This window comes from Perissodus microlepis, chromosome 9, assembly GCF_051167445.1.
Source record: "Perissodus microlepis isolate ML-2025 ecotype Zambia chromosome 9, ASM5116744v1, whole genome shotgun sequence".
In the NCBI taxonomy this organism is placed as follows: Eukaryota; Metazoa; Chordata; class Actinopteri; order Cichliformes; family Cichlidae; genus Perissodus; species Perissodus microlepis.
In genome coordinates, this window is record NC_140469.1 from 22,103,303 (window position 1) to 22,126,148 (window position 22,846).

General features: G+C 40.5%; 1 protein-coding gene across 1 annotated transcript in view; it reads right to left on the reverse strand.

The window, feature by feature from the left end:
* LOC146380511 (cadherin-7-like) overlaps positions 1 to 22,846 on the reverse strand; it is a 115,060-nt gene that overhangs the window by 62,252 nt on the left and 29,962 nt on the right. The window contains exon 3 of the mRNA XM_084939656.1: positions 5,409 to 5,703. Coding sequence (XP_084795782.1) covers positions 5,409 to 5,703 — 295 coding nt within the window. The remainder of the gene's footprint in view (positions 1 to 5,408; positions 5,704 to 22,846) is intronic.

Consider the following 22,846-nt stretch of genomic DNA (forward strand, 5'->3'; position numbering starts at 1 on the left):
TAATGTCAGTATGAAAGGTAATATCATCAGGGTGAGCTGGATGTCAGAGAGAAAGAGAAAAAAAACTGATGAACACCCTGAAAATTTTAACAAATTCTTTCAGCTCCACCAGGCTGTCGTCTGCTACTCAATTTCCCCTGTCAGTGTCCTTTCAATATTTGTCCATCTTCATCGACGTGATGGATCAGATCTTCACCCTTGTTATTTATCCCCTGCAGCTGTGTACAAAACAAGTTTCCTAATCAATTCCGTATTCTCGGTGAGCAACTGTCATCTGCCAGTAATGAAAATAAATGCGGCGTGCTTAATCTGGAGCGGAGACCAATATTCTTCAGACACTTGCATGTACAGGTTGCAAGCAACTGTCAAGTGCAATATCCACTTTCCGATTGCACGCACACAATGCAAAGGTTTGACAGTGACCCAAAACCTGTGTTGGAACTTTTGCATTAGTACAAATGAAGGACCGTCTTAGGAATATAAATATACTTTTATTTAACTCGAAAAGGTGAAAAAAAAACCCATCAGAAACAATTCTGCGATGTGGAAGTACATACAGGATAGTAGGAGAATCAATATTAAAATGTTTCATTAAAGCCCAGTCGTTCTGCAATGCCTCCATGAGTACTCAAAGCTGCCGCAGTTGATTAAGTTGATTGTATTCATGCACATTCACACCTGCTCCCCACTGTTTCAGATGAGCAGGGACTATTGATTAGAGTTTGGTTCACATTTATTCCTAACTACAAAAGCAAAAATGAGTTACAAGACTTTAAAAGAAAGTTACCGAGTGCCTGCTGATTTCTATGCATGTTTTAACATTGTTAGGAAGCAAATACATTCGCTACATTCCCTCTACAGCTGTACTACCATAATATCGACCATATTTTCATTGTGTCCAGTTTTCATCACTGTTTTATTATATTTTACGAGACTGTGTTATATTCAGAGGTGTTTCTAATATTTTGCCTGCCTAATATGTGTTGTTGGAGAGAACAAAAAAAATAATGTGATACACTTCTCAGTTAAATAATTAACATAGTGTCAAATTTACACACTGTCAAGTAAAAGTGAACATTAAGAGCTTTGTAAAAACAGTTATGACAGATATGCTGCATTGTAGTTAACAAAGATTAAGCGTGTGTACCTCAGTGAATATTTTTACCACGCAATTAAGCACTTCCACTTGCAGTGACAAAAAGAAGAAAGAAAAAAATCAACTTTCCCTAAACCGCAGCACCTTTTTCATTTCAAGAATTAAAATGACTATTCCATCCATGATCTCTGCTCTCGTGAATTCGGCAGGAACTGTGACAGCTAGATATAGGACTGGTGAGTAGTAAATTCAAGAGCTGTGGCCTTGGGGTGACATTACATTCTCTATGCTTGTAATGAGCCCTCAAACGGCTCCTTTGGCCTTTCGCTGTGCAGCGGGAGAGAGCCAGGCCTCACGATTGTCACTGTCCTCAAGCTCTCTTGTCTTTTATTTGACATCCCAGCCATGATTAAGGCAAAAGCCCTGAGAGATCCTCAGGCCACAGGGTCACACTGTGCATGGACGAGCACTGCTTCTAATTACTTTAATTAATTAAATTCATGATTTCCTCTAAATTGAACCCATTCATCAGCGGTGCAAAGCTGTGACCATTAATGATTTAAAGACATCTATAAAGGAATTATTGAAGACAGGAGGTGCTTCGCCCTTTCCCGTTCTTTACTGCATTGATAATTGCTTTGAGCAGATATTTACAAAAGGGAGGCAAAGCATTATTCTCCTGTTGTTCTCGCAACTCGTGATGAAGACCTTCACGGGAACTGGCAGAGTAAATAAAGTGCTCGGGTGGAACGTGCAGCTCACCGATTCTGGTGTGAATACATCCTTCTAGTAAGTTGCTGTTATCACCGGTTGGACACGAGACTCAAAGCCCTCGTACTCTAATCCTCTGGTTCCTTAAGCCTGAGCTCTGTACCCCCCATTGACAGTCAGCTGTGTAATCCTTCGGAGATCTCTGTGCCTGTGCTGTAAGCAAACCAGAGCCTCCCTTGGAACGGCTCCCGGTGCCACTGTATGCCTTCTGAAATTTCCATTTTGACTTTGAACACTCTGGAAATAGCCTTTGTTTTTTTTTTCTAATTTACATTTGCATGGCAACAAGCATGTTTGAAGCACCGAGGTGATCCTAACCAGCAATGAGTTTGCTCAGCTGTCTATGTACTGCTCGAGGTAAAAACTATAAAAATCTCCATCACATATCAATCACATACAGCAAAGCATACGGGAAAGGGTTCTCGAACCAAGTGATCAATCCACAAAGTGCTATCACCAGAGCTCCCCACAGCTCCATGTTCCTGTTTAGCTTCTTTCAGCTCATTATTTTGCTTATCTGGCCCACAAGCTCACTGCTGTGCTTCATTCTCAGAGTTTTCATTGCATAATTTGTACACTGTGAACTTCCAAAAAGAGAAAAAAAAGAAAAGAAAACACTCTAAAAACGACTGTGCACAAATGCTAGCACAAGCTGATAACAGACATAAAGCAGTACAGCAGTGTATAAGTATCTAATCATATCAGTGTAAAAAGTGCCCCTGAGTGGCCAAAAGCACAATTCATTGCAGATTTCATTAACCATCTAACCCCATGTTTTAACTGAAACATGTCCACTACATATTAAAAAACAATGCATTCAAACCCAGAGCTTTCTCGCCCACCTGCCTGCAGTTACAGCTTGCACAATAACACTCCTACTTACAGCCTTGACAGCGTTTCAGTGATGCTACCCAGTGTGTGATGCTCACTCTTTTTAATTACGTACAGAATTTCCTCAATTTTCTCTGGGAAAAAAAGGTCACAAACCGCCACTCCATATTACCCTTTTGGTAGCAATGATACTAAAATGGGTTTATGGTGTTTTATTGCAAATTTTGCATTTAATTTACTGACTGAAAAAAGTTGATAGTCTTTGGCCAACACATTCTCAAGCAGGTTGTGTAGATTGTGTAATTAATTTGACATAAAATGACTTTTTACACTTTAGGCATAAAATCATGTCAAACTTTGTGTTTGTAATTTTTAATCAACTGAAAAGCTCAGGTCACCGTTTTCAGTCTTCTGACACCCAGGTTCATTTCTGTCTCCATCCCAGCACTCACAGCTCACTTGTGATTAGACCACAGCTCCCAGCATGCCTTGGAGTGCCTTGGGAACCCCTAGGTGGAGCTGGAGGAAGTTAAGGGTGACTGTGCTGCTAAGCGTACCGTGTTGCCACAGTGAATTGCCAAAGTAATGGCTGGGCAGAAATGTATTCATCAGGATCAGATGTTTTTCAGAGAAATGTTCAGCAGGAAGGTACTGGGAGGTACTGGCTGCAATGAACTCTGAGTCCAATTTGTGGAAAAAATGCCTATGGCCTTCAAGCCTGATTCAGACCTTAAGTTTGGCTGAGTTAGCTTTCAAACATGAGTCACTCATCAACATTTCTAAGCCTAGAGGTCTGCTTTGGCATATGTGAATATGTGAATATCTGAAATAAAACAAGCTCTAAAAATATTCTAAATCTTAAATATCCCAAATATTAATTTTATTTATTGTTATTTATTTTATTCTTTTTTTAAATTTTAGGTCAGTATAAGCCAGACATGCTCTAGACATTAGATATATGGAGGTCACTTTTTCTTACTGCATTCCTAACACACCTGCTAAGATGAATGGCCTCAGGATGTTGTTGCCACTCATTTACATTTACTTGCATTTTGAACCTGAGCAGGACCTGTCTGAAACCTTGAAGGAAATCTTGACCACACAGCTTACAGACAGGGGCTGATATGATAGCGCCCTCAAGGAGTGTTTTTTAAACAGATAAAAGGAATACGTGTTGCAATAAATGCTAATGTGATCAATAGAATATCAATTGCTGAGACCTTAGGAGAGGTATTATTGTGCAGTATAATGATTTTACCTGTGCTTGCTTGAGATATAGCAATGCTGGTCTGTTAATCTGCAGACTACTGTAGTTGGTCAGCTGTTCTGTAGAAGCACACTTTTTTTCAGATATCCTGTGGGGGTTACAGGAATTCTGGGGTATTCCCATGGGATTCAAGGGAGTTAATTCTCAATTACTATTCGACTTGTAAATGTACAGGACTGGAAAAAAGTCAGAAGACTGAAGAAGAAAAAGGTAATGGATCGGGAGTGGGGAGGGGGTTTGTGCAGCCTTTTTCTAGCTTTTAAAATCTTGTGCTTCTAGCATCACTAGTTATTAGTTGTATTTCAATAAAACCTGATCAGGACATTCCTAAATCCCAGAAGGATCGGTGATATCAGCAGTGGTTACTCTCTGATGCGTCACAAATCAGCAAAAATTGTCTTAATGTGCGACACAGATTAGTACAGAGATCCTTGGTTCCCAGAAGATTTATGCTGATGGATTGATGAGTTTTTTCATTTTTGGTTTTAATCAAAATGTTTTCACTGATTAATTAACTTGACTGTCAGGTTCTACATATAACCGTTTGTGATGAGTTGACTTTTTCTCTTGTGCAATCATCAAGTTAAAATTTTGTTTATGCTAAAACCTGCTGGTATTTGCGCTACATGATACCTATGGAATATATAAAAATGAAGGCAAGCTTTACTGAGTGGCCTAAGAGAAATGGTTTTAGTTTCTTAGTCTTTGTGCATCATCCTGCTTTTTGAAGCTTTAAAAAATGAACAGCGAGGCATCCATGACCTTATTCGTCAGGATCACAGCAGAAAAGGAGAAAGAAGCCAACAGACCTGTGCTCTCTGGCCAAGGTATTCCCAAATCAAGGTAATTTAACCTGGATCTCATTTGATGTGGAGCCCATGAACAAGAAGGGCTTCATACTGGTTAAATTATATTCAGTATGATTAGTATGTAGTCAGTCTTACAAACTGAACATGCTGGACTCAAATTAATATTGCACACGTCCCAAATCCCCCCCTCCACCCACCCCTCACGACCTAAACACTGGGAGAGATGAAGACGAATTCAGTGAGGTGGAAAATTATCAAAGGCAGATGTTGGAGCAAGGACAAGTCAAAGAGAAAGCAAGAGTAAGAGAGAGACTTGAAGAGTGTGCGGAGAGGGGGGAAATGACTTGTTTGGTTATGCTAGTGGAGGGACGAATAATAGTTCATCCAATATACAGGTTTTTCTTTTCCACATGATGTGAATTTTTCATAGACTCCACACAGGTGTACAGATAATTAGCTCTTGTGGGTCTTCATGGAGAACCAAAACTATCACACTGTTCACAAAGAAAAGCACTGTGTACTGCATTAATAGGTGACCACTTTTAACTTACTTTACAATTCATACTTACAATGTTATATCACTTTTAACACTTTGGTTATTAACCTTCAATCGATTATGTGTAAAAGAACTTACCTAAGGGTGACATCTCTGGTACTCCTGCCAGGTACGGTCCATCAGGAAATTTGGGCTCATTGTCATTGATGTCCTGGACTTTGACCACAAATTCAGATCTGGGTTCCACAGGCAAATTGGTGAGTCGGTCTACAGCTTGAGCTTGAAGGGTGTAGTAAGCCTGAGCCTCTCGATCAAGCCGCTTTGTGGCATGGATGTCTCCCGTGTTTTCATCAATGGTGAAGATGGAGGTGGCACCCTCACCAGAGAGCACGTATTTCACCTTGCCATCTCCTTTGTCCACATCTGAGTGTAGCTGTCGAAAGGAAAAAGAACCGGAGTTTAAATGCAGCCACACCAGACTGTAAACGTTTGAGTGGTGATGCTGGACTGAAGAATGATGTGAGCGCTTCTGGTTTAAATGATACATAAAATCTTACGTTGAATAATTATTAAACAAGTGAGGATGATGCTTCATTCTCCATTTTTAGCAAGATAATGCGAGTATTTTATTTCCCTAAAAAAGAAACATTCTTCTTTTAAGCTTTTCTGAAACTCCCTTGTTCTTGTGCCCTTTTACAAATGTCCCATTCCCCTTTCCATAGTTTCAAATGCAAACCACCTCCAGTAAATAGCAGTTAATAGCAGCAGGAGCCGCATTTGATCAAAGGGCAGCTAACACAGACAGTGATACAGTATTGCTTCTAATGTTCTCCTCGTTTGATTCTTTAAAGAGTAAAAATAGCCAGAATCACAACACAGCCACCGTCTTTAACCCTTTGTGCGAAGAGATTTTGTCAGATTACATCATGGCTTTAAAATCATCATTGTTCCAGTGCAGACTGACAGCTTGAAAAGTGTCTTGAAAGTTAATTGGTGGTTAACATGTAGTTAATGTGCAGCATGTCAATCACAATTTCATACTCATTACATTGTTTGGCACCAGGAACAGAAAAAGTGGAAATGTAGATAGCAGTTTTTTAATTTTGTTTTTATTTATTTATTTAAATACAGCTGTGCAGTGAACACAGATAATAGGAGAGAACCAAACAGAGCTTAGGTTGCACTGAGGTTCAAACAGCGACATGAAAGCACAGTAAATCACTCCCAGTTCTTTAATGGTTTTAAATCCAAACATTCGTCTGTTTGCCTCTGGTCACTGCTTTTATTATCACATAAATCTGGGCTTACTGTCAAAGCTAATGATAACTTTAGCCACACAACATACAAATACTAATGATTTTCCTGTAGATTTGATATGCTGCCTTTAGATCCTAAAACAAATCTACTGGGTTTTCAGTTCCTCGGATGCTGCAAGTGCATGGAAACTCTTGTTTTTGTTCTTGTAGCCAACAACAGAACATATAGCTTGCTTTGCTTGTGGCCGAGGCATTGCTAAAGTTAGAGTAAGAGAGGCAGGCTGCTGCTGGTTGTTTGGTATTTAAAAGGCTGAGACTCTAAGCCACGAGTGAAGACTGGTTCTTGTCCCTTTTGACATCACAGAGCGCTCATTCAGAGACGCACTTTATAATATGTAGAGAAGGGAAATAAATATATACCGTGTACATTTTTAGACATGTCTGGGATTCTTAATTATGTTCAAAGAAAATTAAAAAGCGGAAATCACATAATATGCTCCTCTATTAGACTTTACAAACAACAAATGCAGCTATAAAATGTCTTTAAAACATTCAGTATTTAATCCGTACAAATATTCACTGTCATGTTGCTACAAATATGTACAAACAGCGCAAGCAAACACATCATGTTTATTGGATAAACATTCAAATCAGATCAAAAGATCAAAACATGCACCATTTATGCATGAATTATGGTACCAAATCCCACCATGATTTGCATTCCGCTGCAAATAATGGAACGAAATGAAATGCTGCCTCTTACTGTAATGACAGTGTGACTTCCTAACTAATGTAATGGTCATTACAAACAAAACTAGCAATTTTCCATTAAAACCCCAGCAATAACAAGCTCATCTGACATCAAAAATGTACTACAGTGGTTACAAAATGTGTCCATTGAATGTGTGTTGAATCAATAAAACAACAATGATGCACCAAATGGATTTGTGTTTTTCACACATTTTCTGACCAAAAATCTGTCATTAGGGCTGAGATGAATGGCTCCACTGGAAACATTAATCATCTCATTTTTTTTGCCAAAGACATATACAAAGCTCTCTAAACGGGGTTCACGAAACTGCACGGGGAATTGTGACGCTCCAATCGAATCCCTTTTTCTGTATGTCAGGTGAAGAGATGCCAGAATTCCAGTGCAAAAACAACAGCGTGTTAAAGTAATATGGAGAGAAATTAGGACTCAGGGTTTCCATTATGTGCTTCTTTCTATCTTTTTTTCCTTTTTGACATAAAACAAAGAGATGATTTTATAGACGTGACTGTTCTAACTGGAATTGGTGACGAGACATCTGGATGTTCAACCTTAGATCACGTTTGCAGGTTCCTCTTGTTGCCATTTAAAGTATACAAAGTGTGGCTTTAAGTTTATCCACTAGCAAAAAGGATTTGACAGGATTATGTCTTCTGACGATAAATAGCAAGAGCTGAGGTCATGTACCAGGAGTCGTGCTGTCAGATCCGTCCTGTTTAATGATCATATAAACCATCCGTCTTTAAATCTAGTCGTGCACCAAACATTGAGGACGATACTTTTAAATCAAAGCATTGTTCACCTCACAGCATGTGGGCTAAAAGAAAGTTTGATTGGTGGAGTAGCTAGAAATAGGTATTAATAGGACTTGTTGTGACGTTGCATAGACAGAATACTGTACACCTTTACAGAGAAGATAGGCAAACTACATGTTTTATCAAGGTACCTTTGTAGTTACCGCGGCAACATTCTGCTTATGACAGCGTTTTAATCTCCGAAGAGCAAGTCGAGACTTTAAAGATGACTTAAAGACCCTTTCTCGTTTGACAGACTAGTTATACAATATGGGATCAACAAGAAACGATTTTTGGAATATCAACAAATTAAATCCATAGTAAAAAAGAAATTTAATCCCAGTGAAGCTGAATTACAAACACCACCAAGTATGGTACAATTTCTTAGTCTAAAACCCCCCAAATTATTGTCTAAAATATACAGAACACTTTCTAAAATAGATGAATCAATATCCCTTCCTATTGCAAAATGGGAAGCAGATTTATCAATCAACTTAGACCCAAACCTTTGGTCTCAGATATGCTTAAAAACCTTTCAATGGATCAGAAATCCCAGTTTGCAATTAATACAATACAAAATATTACACAGAGTGCACTATACTGGTCATAGGATGTTCAAGATGGGCTATACGCCTTCCAACAACTGCTCACACTGCACAGCAAATACACCGGACAATTACATCCACGCTCTTTGGTTCTGTCCACCAGTTCAGAAATTTTGGCGTGAGATATGTGAAGACTTATCAAAGTGTCTGAAATGTAACATTCCAGCCTCCCCTTTAGTATGCTTGCTGGGCAACTTGGATGAGGTCACTGCAGAAATAAACACAGCCCACGTTGTTTTTACGGCCCTATGCATTGCCAAGAAAATGGTCCTCATTAACTGGAAAAATAAAAATAATCTTAATTCTAACCAATATAAAAACCATCTAATAGATCACATTAGTCTTGATACAACCTCTGCCATCACATTTGATCAATCCCTTTGGGCTCCTTTGATCGGCTTCATCACCTAGTGGGGGTGGGGGGTCATGGTTTGGTCCTGCCTTCGCTATTGTGGTTGATGTGGGGGTAGGGACGGCCTTAGGGCGTCTGGGGAGTCCCTAGGGACGTTTCCCTGGAGGGCCTAACCTGGGGGCTGTGGCCATGACCTGGTTAGAAGCTCTGGGGCTCTTGGATGGTGTTTTCCTTGTGGCTGCGTACAGCGGAGATGGGGGAGGGTCTGTGCTGGCGGACGTTGGTTACTGGCCTGGTAGCCTGGCTGCCCCTGGGAGGGTCCGGGACGGGCGTGGAGGCTTGGGGGTCTGGGGGTGCTCCGCCCCCCGGTCTGGGGTGCTGGCCGGGCCTTGGGGGCTTGGGTCCTGGCTGTTGTGTCGCCGGAGCAGTGGACGGGTGGGTGCAGGGGGGCTCAGCCCCAGTGCAGGGGACCTCTGGTGCATCGGCCCAACTAGGGGGCTCTCTAACTGGTGGGGAGGTTGTTACATCTTTGCAGGTGGTCTCCTCACTACAGGAGCTCACTCTGCAGGTGGGGGGAGAGATATAGGAGAGGGGGAGAATGAACTCAACCTGGGTGTCTATTGTCTTGTGTAGTTTGGGAGATGATTGGATGATGGGGTGGGTGCAGTTTTCTCTGGGGTGGAGTCGGGTGGGCTGCCCCGGACTCTGTGGGGCTGGGCAGTGCTGCTGCTGCGGGCCCCGGTCCGGATGGGCCTGGGCCTCCTTGCCCTGGTGGGTTCCAGAGCGTGGGGGTGCCTACTGGGGTCAGCGGGGGAGCTGGCCCCAGGGAGGGGCCGTTTGCCCCTCCCTTTCTTCCCTCCCCATCCTCAGCTGCCTCCCTATTCCCGCTCTACCACACCCACCCACACACGCAGGGCTTGGGGTGCAGGTATGTCACCAGGGTGCAGGGGAGGCACTCCCCCTCTGTCCCCTTCTGGCCGCCTGTGCCTCAATTTTATTCTGCAACCTAGACATCCACATTACTCACACTCTCACATAACACATACATATAGGGCCTTGGGGGTGGGCACGTTTTACAGCATCCAGAGGATGGTCGTTGTACTCCAACCCACCTCTGGCGCTGGTGCCCTACCCTCAATTTTAAATGCATTTAGACACTGAGGGTTTTCGGGAGGAGCCGTGCTGCTCTCTGAGAGGAAGCTAGTACCATGCTCTCCTGAGTTTTAAATGCACTTTAGAACAGCACACAACAACATTACATATGAGCGGGCGTAGGGAGGTTTGAGGTCTTCACTCACCCCGGTTCTGTTAGCCGTCAGGGCTGGGGGGCTGGGAGGAGGTGCTGGCCGTCAGACTGGGGTCTGGGATGCGGGGCCTCCCTGCTACTGCAGATAAGGAGGTGGTCCGCTTGCCTCCACCCCAGAGAGAAGGGTTACATCTCCTGGGTCTAGGTGCGGCTTGCCCCTCTGGGGGCGGGGGTACCTGGACCTGGGATATAGAGTATGTTTGGGGAGTGCGACTGTCTGTGCAGTGTCTATTTGTGTCTGTCTACACGTTGGGTGAGTGCCGAGTATTTGGTTGTGCATATGGGGGTGGGAATGCACGTCTGTGTCCGCGTGTGCCTGTTTGTCTGTGTCTATATGTCAGGTTGGGTCTTAGACTCAACCTCTCTGGGTACATCTCAGGCCCTCTAAAGTACGGAGGCCTATCTCCCCTCACCACACTCCCTGCCGGTGGCTGATGCCCTTAGACGTTGGTGTGTTGGTGGTCCTTGTCATCTGGGGCTGGGCGCTCATGCATGTACCGGCTCACTCCTGGTGGCCGATTGGCGGGGCCGGGCGCCTGTGGCCCGGCTGGGCTCCTTCCGGGGGGTGGGATGCCCTCAGGCCTCTGGCCTCTGGGCCTGAAGCTCGGTCCTCTCTGGCACAGCTGGCTGCCGGCGGAGCCCGCGGGCACGCCACTGCAACCCCCTCTGGCCTCTGCTCCGTAGCTGCGGGGTGACCTCTCGTTTGGGGCTCTACTCAGCTCTTCCCAGGAGGGTGGCACGGTTCCCCCCCCCTTTGGTGGTCCTCCTCGGGTCCTTGTACTCTGGGGCCTCTGGATATCTGGGGCCTGGATCTCCTCCATACCTGCTTCATACCCTGGTGGACGGGGCTATGGCTCCCCACACTCCCTAGCAGATCGTTACATGGAGAAACCTTTGGAATACAAGCATGCTGATCCACACAGGTATGCACACAGGTGTACACACGGGTGTTCACAGACGCGGACTACACCTTTCTTGGCTGCTGCCTCAAAGCACATTGTGCGCTGTCTATCTTGCGTGCTGCACAATATCGTTTATTATTTAGTATCTACTGTTATCTACTGCTAGCTAGTTTATTGTGATGGTGCTGTTTTTATTATGTTGCTCTTTGTTGTTTGCTTTCTCTTCTGTTTTTTTTCTCCATACAGGTGATCCAGGTGTTTTGTTTGTTTGTTTGTTTTTTCCTTTCTTCCCCCCCTTCTCACCGTCTCTTCTCCCCTTTGATTTTCTTTCTCTCCCTCTCTTTCTTTCATTCTTTCTCCCTGTCCTATCCCCCAGTCACGTCTGTCCCGTTTGTAGCAACCGAAAATAAAATAAATACATAATTATAATAAAGGTCAATCAAATGGACCAATATGGCAAGGCCATGATGATCCACTTGGTAAAATAAATCCGCTTGGCATCTTTCTTGGCCTTAAGACAACAATTCTGATGGCTAAAGATCCAAACGGGACACAAAAAAAAAATAAAATAAATAAAGACCCTTTCTCAAAGTACAACTCCAACAAAATATTCCTTCAACACTTCTGGAGAAAGAAATTCAAATTATCAGGACAAGTAACCAGTCCTGAATAATCCTGTTTGAAGTTAGAGCTGTGTGATGGACATCCACTCCACATCCACACAGCACTGATGCGTATCTTAGGGGAAGGCAGTAGTTAGCTGGAGTTTAGTAACGGGCAGACTGACCTTTTTTTTTTGCTATAAGTATTTAGGACAGTGGATATTTCTGCCTTTACTTCATCATCTTTGACATGACAGAACATCTGATTCTTGATATTCAGTGTTTAAAAGTGTATATGAAAAAGTTGTGGCAGTAATGAACGCACTTCAAGTCTCAACCTCAATCTTGAGAACAATAATATCAGCTATGTCTGGGTTTTGTCTGTCTGTGTTTTTGTTCCAGCGTCCTTCCTCTGCAAAAGACTGGAGACAAACAGCTTCTGAAAAGTATTAGGTACACACCGGCAATGATTGGAAGATAAACTTCGCAAAGGTAAACGGCTGCTTTAGTCAGCGAGTACTGCACTTATATAAAATCGAAGGACTCAAGCTTTGAAAACACAAGAGCTCTTAATGTAGCTGTCCTGTATCTTTCATTAATGTCTCTGGCCTTTGAAATGCTCACTTCATTTAAACTCCACACCCTAATTTGTAGCATATGATCAGACCACCTTGATGGTATTTCTATAACATCAGATTTACTTTCAGAGCTACAGGATATATCAGAAAAGTGTGTTTCTTGATACTGTAGAGTTGGTTTTCTTGGAAGAAGTAAACTTTGGATTCTTACAGCCAGAGCCAAAGCCGTATTGAAATGACAGAATATCAAAAGTCATGCTCAAAATTGTGACATGAGATAGAACAGCTGTTCACTTGACTTCTTGGCAATATACCACATCATCACGTTTTACTGTGCTGACCTTCTCCTTCTACAGTTAGGTCTAAAAGTATATGGACAGTGAAATTTTGTTTCTGTACACTGGCAGAGTGCTTTTAAATCAAGCAACCAAGATGTGATTGAAGTGCAGACTTGAATGTTTAATTTAAGGGGGTGAAAAAAAAGTATTTTATTAAGAGTCCACAGCAATTTTCACATCATTCTTTATACTGTCCTCCATTAGAGGCTCAAAATAATATGAAGGAACTAACATAATTTCAAATACAAGGATTGTTTTTGATATTTGGATGAAAATCATTTGCAGGCTGTCAACATCACTAAATGCTAGTTTCCTCCTGCCAGGTCTTTACTGCAGCCAACTTCAGCTGTTGCTTGCTTGCAGGTCTCTTTTGCTTCAGTTTTATCTTCAGGTACTGAAAAGCATGCTCTACTGGATTGAAGTCAAATGAATGGGTCAATGAAGATTAAGCCACTTGGTTTAAGAAACTCTTTGGTTGTTTTGGCAGGACACTTTGGATCATCATCCATTTGCACTGTGAATCACTATGCAGCCATCCTGGAACTTTGGTCAGCAATCCCATGAATTCAAGCTGAATGGTTTTACTGGCAGACATACATTCCCATGCCATAACACAGGCTCCACCATGTCTGCTTGAGATTCTAAACTCCTTCTTTCGTTTTCCATACTTTTCTCTTTCCATCATTCTAGAACAAGTTCATCTTGATTTGAAAAATGAGGCAGGCTTGTCAGTTAATTGTCCTACTTACATACTGTCCTACATACTACTTTTGAGCCTCGGAAAATGGCTGAATCTGTGTAAAAATGGCTGTAATTCCTAAACAGTAAATGCGATACTTTTTTTAAACCCCTTAAATTAAAGCTTAAAGTCTACACTTCAATCACATCTTGATTGTTTGATTTAATTGTGATGGGTACAGAGTAGAGGGTACACTGTGAATGTCTCATAAAGTCTACAGTACAACATCATCAGCGAGGAGACAAGATGTAGGGGTCAATGGATGCAGTCAGGGTGGATGAACAGATTAATGGGACTACAACAAACACCTATCACGGCTACCTGAAAATGGAAACTTTATAGTACACCATCTGCTGTTAATGAAACCTAGACATAAACATCTCATGTCAGGTAAAACTCTATCAAAGTAAATTTAAAATACTGTTTATATGTGCAAGCAAAGGACTATTCAGCATTGTCTATTTCTATTTCAGTGTTAATCAATTCCTAGAGACATATAGCAGGTTTCAGATTTGCTGTTCATGTCACGGCTCTGTGTGCGGGCAGGCAGAGATGAGGATCCAAATGCAGGACTCGGAAAACGGAATGCAACTCAAAAACCTCAGCTTTATTGCTGGCAAGAAAACAAAACATGAAGTGAGGACTGAACACTGAGACCAAAAACCACACAGGCATAAATTGATGGTACGACGCGACACCGAGCATGGGAAAACACAGGGCTTATATACACACACAGGGTAGTAACGGGGGAATCGGCAACAGGAGGGAGACACAGCTGGGAGAGATCAGGGCTAACGAGACATGGGGAACAAAGCTGCACACACTAACATAAGACAAAGACTTTCACAATAAAACAGGAAACATGGACTCAACACAGAGAGACAGAAAATGACACATGGAACTGAACTATACATGAAACCACAATTCCTAAAACATGGATAACAGAAACATGAAACTCAAATAATAATCATCACAACCACAACAAGAGAACAAGAAAACAATCCATGATGCAAAATTAAACCAAAACACAACTCAAAATACTGGGTCCGACGGACCCAGAACCGTGACAGTTCATGAACACTGGTATCCTTTAAGACCTTGTTGTCCAATTGGAAGTAAGACATAGCTTTTGTCCTCGCTTTAAAGATAAAATTGAACTAAATCTTTATTTAAATAGCTTTACAGCTGCTTGTTGCAAATTCAGCAATACCTCCAAAAATCTAGTGAACACCAATATAAATCTCTCACAAAGTGGCTGTGCAAACTCCAAAGAGAAACTCCTTGCAGTGACTTTTGGTAGCAATGACATGATCAACTTCTGCTCCTCCTCAATCTGAGATACATCACGTGAAATCTCCTTGTCAACATCCTTGTCAGACTGGTCTGTTTCCTCCAGGAGCCTGACCTTAAAGTGATACTGAAAATGCACATTCCCAATGACAGCCAGAAAACAGCTAGAGTACTTTGCATCCCTGAGGAAATTTTCTCCATGCTTAGCAAAATTCCCCTGCGGTGCTTCTTTACTAGTTTCATAAACTCCACCAGAGAAATGAGCTTCAAAAATAGTTTCCCGGCATATCTTTCTCTTAGATAACGTGACATGTAGGTTGAGGAATTCTTCCCTTGTATGATCCCCAGCTGAGATCAGCAGCTAACTATCAATGATGAAAAAAGTCAGGGCAAAGGCCTGGCCTCTACCTTCTAGAGCCGTCTGATGGTTCGCCAGAACTTCTTTGATGCTACAAAACTTTTAATATCCTTACCGCACCTGACCCAGAGCTTAAGACCAGAAAAAGTACAGTTACTGTACTTTCCCCTGCAGCAACAGAGAAAAATGTTTTTCAGCACTTTCTCAATATATATATATATATATATATAGAGAGAGAGAGAGATAAGCGTAGTTGAGTAGACAATAATGAAACTCGTCTTTCAATTTATCTGTAAATGTCAACATCTCATTACGGTATAAATAACAATGGTATTTCAGCACACAAGGGCAGAGAATGATTAGGTCAATATTATTTCGGTGGTGCTGACGGAGTATAAGCTTAAGAGAGGATATAACACCAAAGGTCTTTTATTAATGGAATCCATCAGCCTGCTGATGGATTCAGCACTGAGGCCATGATGATTGCAGTGGCTGTGTCCTCAGGCCTAAGCATGCATATGCCTCTTATGGAGCCTACTGTGTTTATTCACCGTCTCCTGCTGTCAGGAACAAACCTAAGGTAAATTGTCAGTCTTGGGGAGAGTCAACATTTAATCTCGAGGAAGCCATCCGTAGCAGTTTGTTTCCGGTAAATGCCATGGACAAGAAGGACAAAGCAGACAGGCCACAAAGTATGCAAGCAGGGTCGGGGGTCAAGCGCAGTATGTGGTCTTTTCAGTGCACTGTTTGGTTTGCAACATTTCCAGCTCTGCTTGCATAAGAAGAACACAGAAGAGTCCAGCGTTTGGCTCCACACACTCAGTCCAAAACTGCAGACTGCATAAAATATGTATTACTTTGGTGAGGTTTTTTAAAAGTACAGCCAAGTCAAATAATTTTTCACTATCATTAATCGAATCCATTTTGCTGCTAATTTTCAGGTGCTTTTTGAAGTTTCAACTCTTGTTCCTTTCCCTCAGCACCATATTTGCTAAAATGTAAACTCCTGTTATTCTTTTCTTCGCTTCCCCCGAGGTGAGTGTAACACAGCATGCGGCACGGTGCTGCGCGGCAGTGTAGCTCAAAGGCGCTCCCAGGGATTGTGAAGGAGGGGTGGGATCTGAACACGAACCCTTCTGAAATCATTGCTGACAGTTATCATCACTTTGTATGCAGGCAGTTCTCCAGGGACCAGCCTGTTAGCTTTGTGTTTGCTTGTTTACCTTGTAGCGAGGGAGAAGGGTAAAAAGCATGAAAGAACCCATAACAACCCACTGATTCACGCTTGTCCTTTTACTAAAACTACTGCACAACATTTTCAAATTATTCTAGCATTTGAATTTTCATTTTCACCATTGAGTCAAACAAAAAAAATGCATGTAGTGCTTGAATAATGTTTAATCCTTTTGTCTCAAAGTCTCATAAAAGAAAATACAAATAAAAAGATGCATGCTTCAAGCTTTGGATGTTTTTTCAGAAGGTGTTTCTTCTGTTCAGTGGACTGAACAACCTAAAATGGATATAAACATCAATACCTACAGGCAGCCTGTGAGCAATACTCAATCCTGTACACTTAAACAGCCTCAGCTGTTGCTCAAGAGCCCTTAATCAGGCATCGCCCTCAAGATATTTCACAGAGCTGCTTGAAGATCAGGGCTCAACAGGTTGCCTTCTAGCAAGGTAGTGCAGTATCTCAAAAGAAAGAAAAATGTGAAACACTGAAAACGGTGCACTCTGACATTGTTTCCTGTTGAGAAACTGATGGTGCACATGAAGCCTTAACCCACTACAAATCATATTCTACACAATAGCATACTTACAAACAGGAATTGCCATTAAATTAGCATTATGTCTGGACACTAAACACATGCTATATGTGAAACTAACAGGAGCTCAGAGTCATTAATGAAAGCATACGTGAAACTCAAATAAAATAAGTACACAGACAGGACAAAGGGCCTTTCTGGGAGGGAAAAAAGCTAAAAATGTAGACAGAGGCTTCAGTGTAGCTGTCACTGACATCAGCTCTCGACATGCTTGGCTTTTCATCTATTCACTCGGCCATGTTCTGGTGAGTAGCCATGGTGCTGTGCTTTGAGAGAGGCTCAGTAGCGCAGCCTCCCTTCTTTCATTTCAAGTTGCGAGGTGGGGAATTAGCGATCGCCATGGAGAGACTGTTAGCTATCACACAGTGGCGTACAGATGCATGGGATCTGCACCCCTGAAGTTGTTTCCTTATTGTGCTTAAGTATAATAAATGGTGTCTTCACATTAGTGTAAGTTTAACACATTTCCATTATTAAGATAATTTCTGATTAGTTTGGTTTATTCTTTTAGCGCTGTTTTCAAGTTTTTGAGTGTTTTATTTGATTTTGCCAAGCTGAAAGGCTCTTGGAAAGAATATAATAAATGTCACATCTTATGATGTGCGTAGACCATATTTGTGTGAGTGTTAGTCGTGCAAAGAAATGTAGCTTTTTTTAAAATTTGTCTCTTTTCATTATTAGAAAATTGTTCATAAATCAGCAGAAAAAAATCGATGACTAAAAACCTAAGACAAAATCTGACAGTAACATGTGTTCTGTATGACTCACCACTCAAGATAAATCCTTGACTTTTTATCAAAATTCTCACTTTTTTATGATTCTGAGAAAAAAAAACCCTTCAAATGCTGAGATTAAAATCAAAAATGTTGCCTTTTTTAATTCTCTTTTTTTCAAATTCTGAGAAAAAAAGTATGTTAAAAGTCATGACTCTAATCTTATTCTGTAATGACTCAACTCTAAAATAAAGTCTGAATTCTTTTCAGGAAGAATATTAGAAAAACTGTCATTTTATGCTGAGGTAATGAGAGCATTTGTTGAAATATACCTGCGTATTCAGACCGAATGCCATGCAGCTTTTGTAGTTGGATCAGTTTTGGATTCATGGAAGAAGTAAGCTTGAATTTCTTTCTCTTTTGTACACTCGTGTCTCGCTAGTTACAACACAGCTAGCATAAAGGTGGTCTATTGGTTGTTTGTAGTAAATACGTAGTGGCGTCACAATCAGATACAATTTATAAGAAGGGCAAAAGGCAAAAACATTTCCTTCACTTTCTGTCTGAACACACTTTTAAGATGGTTGAGTTGCCAGCTGTGTAAGAGATAAAAGCAGTTGCACTGTCAGTTGAGGGGAAAAGCTGAAGTGTGTATGTTGGCAGTGGCAGCAGTTGAAATATAAGCTGAAGTAACTGAAGTGTCAGTTTATTTTCCGTGAAAAAAACCCAATACACGTTTTTGTAATTTAGGAGAATTTCTCTTTTTTTCATTCATTCTATTTTCAAATAAGCTGATTCAAAATGGTACAAGAATGCTGTTTAATAGACTTCAGTCTGTACAAACAGATGCATGTGATGGCTTGACAGCAGGTACAAAGCAAGTGCAGACAGCTCTTTTAGAGGATAAATATAAAAAAGCTGAGAAGCAGTTTTCAGAAATACGGCAGGATTCGTTGCCTTCTCTCAGATGTGGCGATTGTTCTCATAAGAGAATCGGCTTTCAGTCAAAGTCAGAAAAATGATTTTCAGAATTCTGACTGCCATTTATACGTTCTGTTTCCATCAGACAGCGGTGGCTCATATCTGCACCTGCTGGCTGAGTCATGACACAAAAGAGATAATAGCTCTGTTTCGGTGTGGGGAAATTGAATTGGGATTTTCTGAAAAATAGACCTTAACAGCTACAGTCAAGATCGCTAATGCAAAAAAGAAAACGTATACACACATTGTTTTTTCTGTTTGTTTCAAATCCAGCTTCTTATCTGGATTCCTATTAGATCAGTCATTCGTGTTTCTGTGAATAAATAAGCAGTAAATCAAAAACTAACATGAGTGGCGGGTTTTGTTATGTTTAATCATACATTAGTCTGTGCCTAATACAACCCTGAGGCACAATGCACTCGTTGCCTGCGGTGCACAAGAAGCATTGCATTTGACGAAATGAAACGATCAGTTCTGACAGGAAACAATGGAGCCGTCTGTGTCGTGTAAGGGAAAGTTATCAAAAAAAGAAAAAAAGCACTTGCTTTATCAAAAAGTAGTAAATGGCATCATATTGATATAGCAAGAACGGATATTTTTTTTTGATAACTTTATAAATGTACACAAAACATTAATTCACTGAATGACAAGACAAAAGATTTATTTTGGTTTTGGTTTAGACTCGTGCCTATTTGAATTATCAAAAGTCAAAACTCAGCTTATCTGCTATTTAGTTTTGAACAATCCTTTTGCTTGAAGGTATCTTTAACTTAGCATATCCTCACCTCTCATGAGATTATCCATGCAGCTAAAAGGTTACTAGACAATGTAATTATAGCTTTGTAAATTTGATATCCCAAATTAAGCGCCTTTGCAAAATCTAACTATACTACAGACATCAACACTGCAAGCTGTGCATTAGAAAATGTACAAATTAAATTTTGATTGTTGAACAGAAGTACTAAGCAGCTGTGTCAGTGCTAATGTGAATGTAGCAAATCTCTAGTCCCTTCAAAAGAAAATGCGAAACATAAATAAGCAGACAGATACATTTACACGCAGCGGCACAGGAATGAAAAACTAGACTCCTTTCACAGAAAGAGATGCAGGGATAGAGATTTTCTTAATTTACTTGAGCACAATGAGGCCATTTTTGGACGATCCCTTGACACGCACATGTTAATTAAAGACATGCAGGAGTGCTTCCAGGGCCTTTCAGTCTGGTGCCCTGCTGCCTTTTCTGCTTTGCCAGTCTTGCCACCATGCCGATTTGTCATCCACATCAATGAAAGTAATCAAGCCAGCAATCAGGGCAAGCTTTCACTTTATTTTATTTTTTATTTTACGTGTGTGTATGTGTGTGTGGCATTCAGCTGCCCTCATCACAGTGATGCACATAAATGGAAGACAGGAATAGGCATCCTTTTCAAAGTATTATGGGGGAGGGAATCAAAGCTCTTTTGTCACAAAAAGGCTTCTTAGATGCTATCATTGCAGCATTTTTTTTTCCTTCTTTATTTTCATGTGCAAGTGAGTACAGCCTATAACTGACAGCCTATTGATGGATTAAATGAAAAGGAGAAAAGGTGAGAAGAAAAGTGTATTTCCATATCAGGTGGTGTCGATATAAGGAATCACCGTGGCATGCTGGACTTTATTATTCATCTCGTCTGCAGGTTATCTGAGCCAAAAAAAGAAAAAAGAGAGGCCAATAAACTGGACACTGTTTCAGAAGAAAACATCAAAGTCCTGATGTGACAAAGGTAACCATTTTAACATTGAGGTTGAGGCCAGTATCAATGTGAATGCAGCATTATTAAAAGATGGTGGAGACACAATCTGCATCTAACCTTTCAATATGTTTTTATTATCCTAAGGTGTTTCATTAGTTTCATGTATCCATACAGTGCACAGTTAATATTTCTTAAATAGCTAGAAGTGGTTGAACAGAGATTTATTAGATGTGATTAGAGAGATTAGAGCTGCATTTAACATGTCTTTATGCACAGATTATAGAGTTTAGGTTTACATAGAAAAAAAGCTGTTGCCAATTGTGTTTTAATAGAATCTGGATGCTGCCAAATATTAGAGTCCCTCAAAAAACAGAAATCCAGTTAATTTATGACACGTGTGAGGATTTTATTGAAACTGACAGAATATGAACTGAAATTAGACTGTATCAAGAACCTTCCTGGCTGTATACCGTAGTTGTCAGTGGCCTACAATAGTTTAAAAAAAAGAGCATATTGAATAAATGCACATATATATATATATATAGTCACAGTAAAAAGAAAGTATGTGCGTTGTAAGGTTTCACACATGAGGAAGATTATAAATAATTAACATGTCTAAAGGTAACTGCAACCTTTAGACATATAATATACTCTGCCATTATTTATTTAATAAAAGCAAAAGCTAAATCTGAAGGAAGAAATTCTGGCCCGTTCTCCTCTATAACATTTGTTCAGTTCATTGAGTTTTGCAGATATTTTTATTAACGGCTCTCTTAAGGTCCTGCTACAGTGTTTAAATCAGGTTGAGGTTTTAACTTTGACTGAGCCGTTGCAACACCTTGTTTCTTTTCTTTTTCAGCCATTCTGTTGCAGATTTGTTGCTTTTTGGGGGATAGTTGTCCTGTTGCATGGCCTCGCAGTGAAGCTGATGGCCTCACAATTGATTCTAGAGTATATTTAGCAGTTCATGGTAGAGACAGTGACTGCAAGCCGCCCAGTGTGGCTGCAAAACAAGCCCAAATCATCACTACTCCGCTACCATGCTTCAGAGTTGTACTTGGTTTTCACTAAATGTGGTGCTGTGAATTATGGCAAAAGTCTTTGTGGTTCGATATGATGCAACTTTGCTGCCATATATATATATATATATACATACATATACATATATTGTCATTACTGATTTTCCTCATTATTGGCACTTTGTTGCCAAACACCTGAATGTGCCAGACTGCAAACTGTTATTTTAGCTTCTGTGACAGTGTGTTTTCCTTGAGAGTGCACTTTCTTTTTGACCATGACCATACACTTGTACATATAAATTAGAAGATCTGTGTATAAAAACAACCACCCAGTCTAACGTGTTTACACTACTTGTGAAGAAATGACTGGTTACTAAGTTATTTTCGGTGAAAGGAAGCATTATTAAACCACAAACTCATGCTCCAAATTTGTTACAGTGACGGGGAAGATAAAATGAAAAGAATATTTTAACTCTGTCTCCAGATTTGACTGAAATTACAACACGCCAAGGATCAGCAATATGAAACTACAAATTAATGCACAAAATATGTTGCTTTGCAACAGGAGTTACATTCTACTTGGTTTTAACTGTGTTCAGAGTTGTATTGATCATAAGCTTCTACATGTGACATATAGATCATAGATCTGTAGACAATTTGGCAACAATGTAGCTGTGTGCAAACGTAGCGTTGAAAATAACCACGACAGCTCATTTTGTTTATGAGAACCATGTCTAAACTTTTATGTATGAGACTGTTTCTAATAACACTGGCAAACTGTGCAGACATATTCGTTTTGTACATGGAAAAAACACCCTACATTTACTGGCTGTAAACCATTCTTTATTTCATTGTTTGTATCTATTTTAAAAGAAGCAATTAGACTTGAATATGAAGACAACATCAAACTTGTGAAGAAAGAAACAATGAAGTATTTAAAGACAAGTATGTTAGATTCTGTTCTGGAATCACAAACAAAAAAAAAAACATAATGAAAAAAAAGAAATGAGAGACTAGTTCAGAGCCTATTAAGTCAGGCTGAAGAACAGGCTTTTTATATCACCAGCAATTGCCAAAAAGTATATATGAATAAATAGTTGTACTATAAAGTCAATAGTCAAGTGTTGCATAGGTCTGATTGTGTAAACAGGAAGTATATAATGACAATAAGCAATGCACACTCTGTTTTGGTTTATGCAAAATTGTGTCACTTCTTATTTTTCTTTTTTACTTAGCTAAAATGATCTGAAGTAAGCATGCACATCCTTGCCATAATTTCTTACGAATGGGGAACAGGCATTTGCAAGGTTTTTATGCATGCACATTGTTTATACAGCTCTATGTATTACTGGCAGTGAAATATTGGATCAGTCTGTTTGTGTGTAGCCCTCAAGTCCAGCTCAGAATTTTAATGA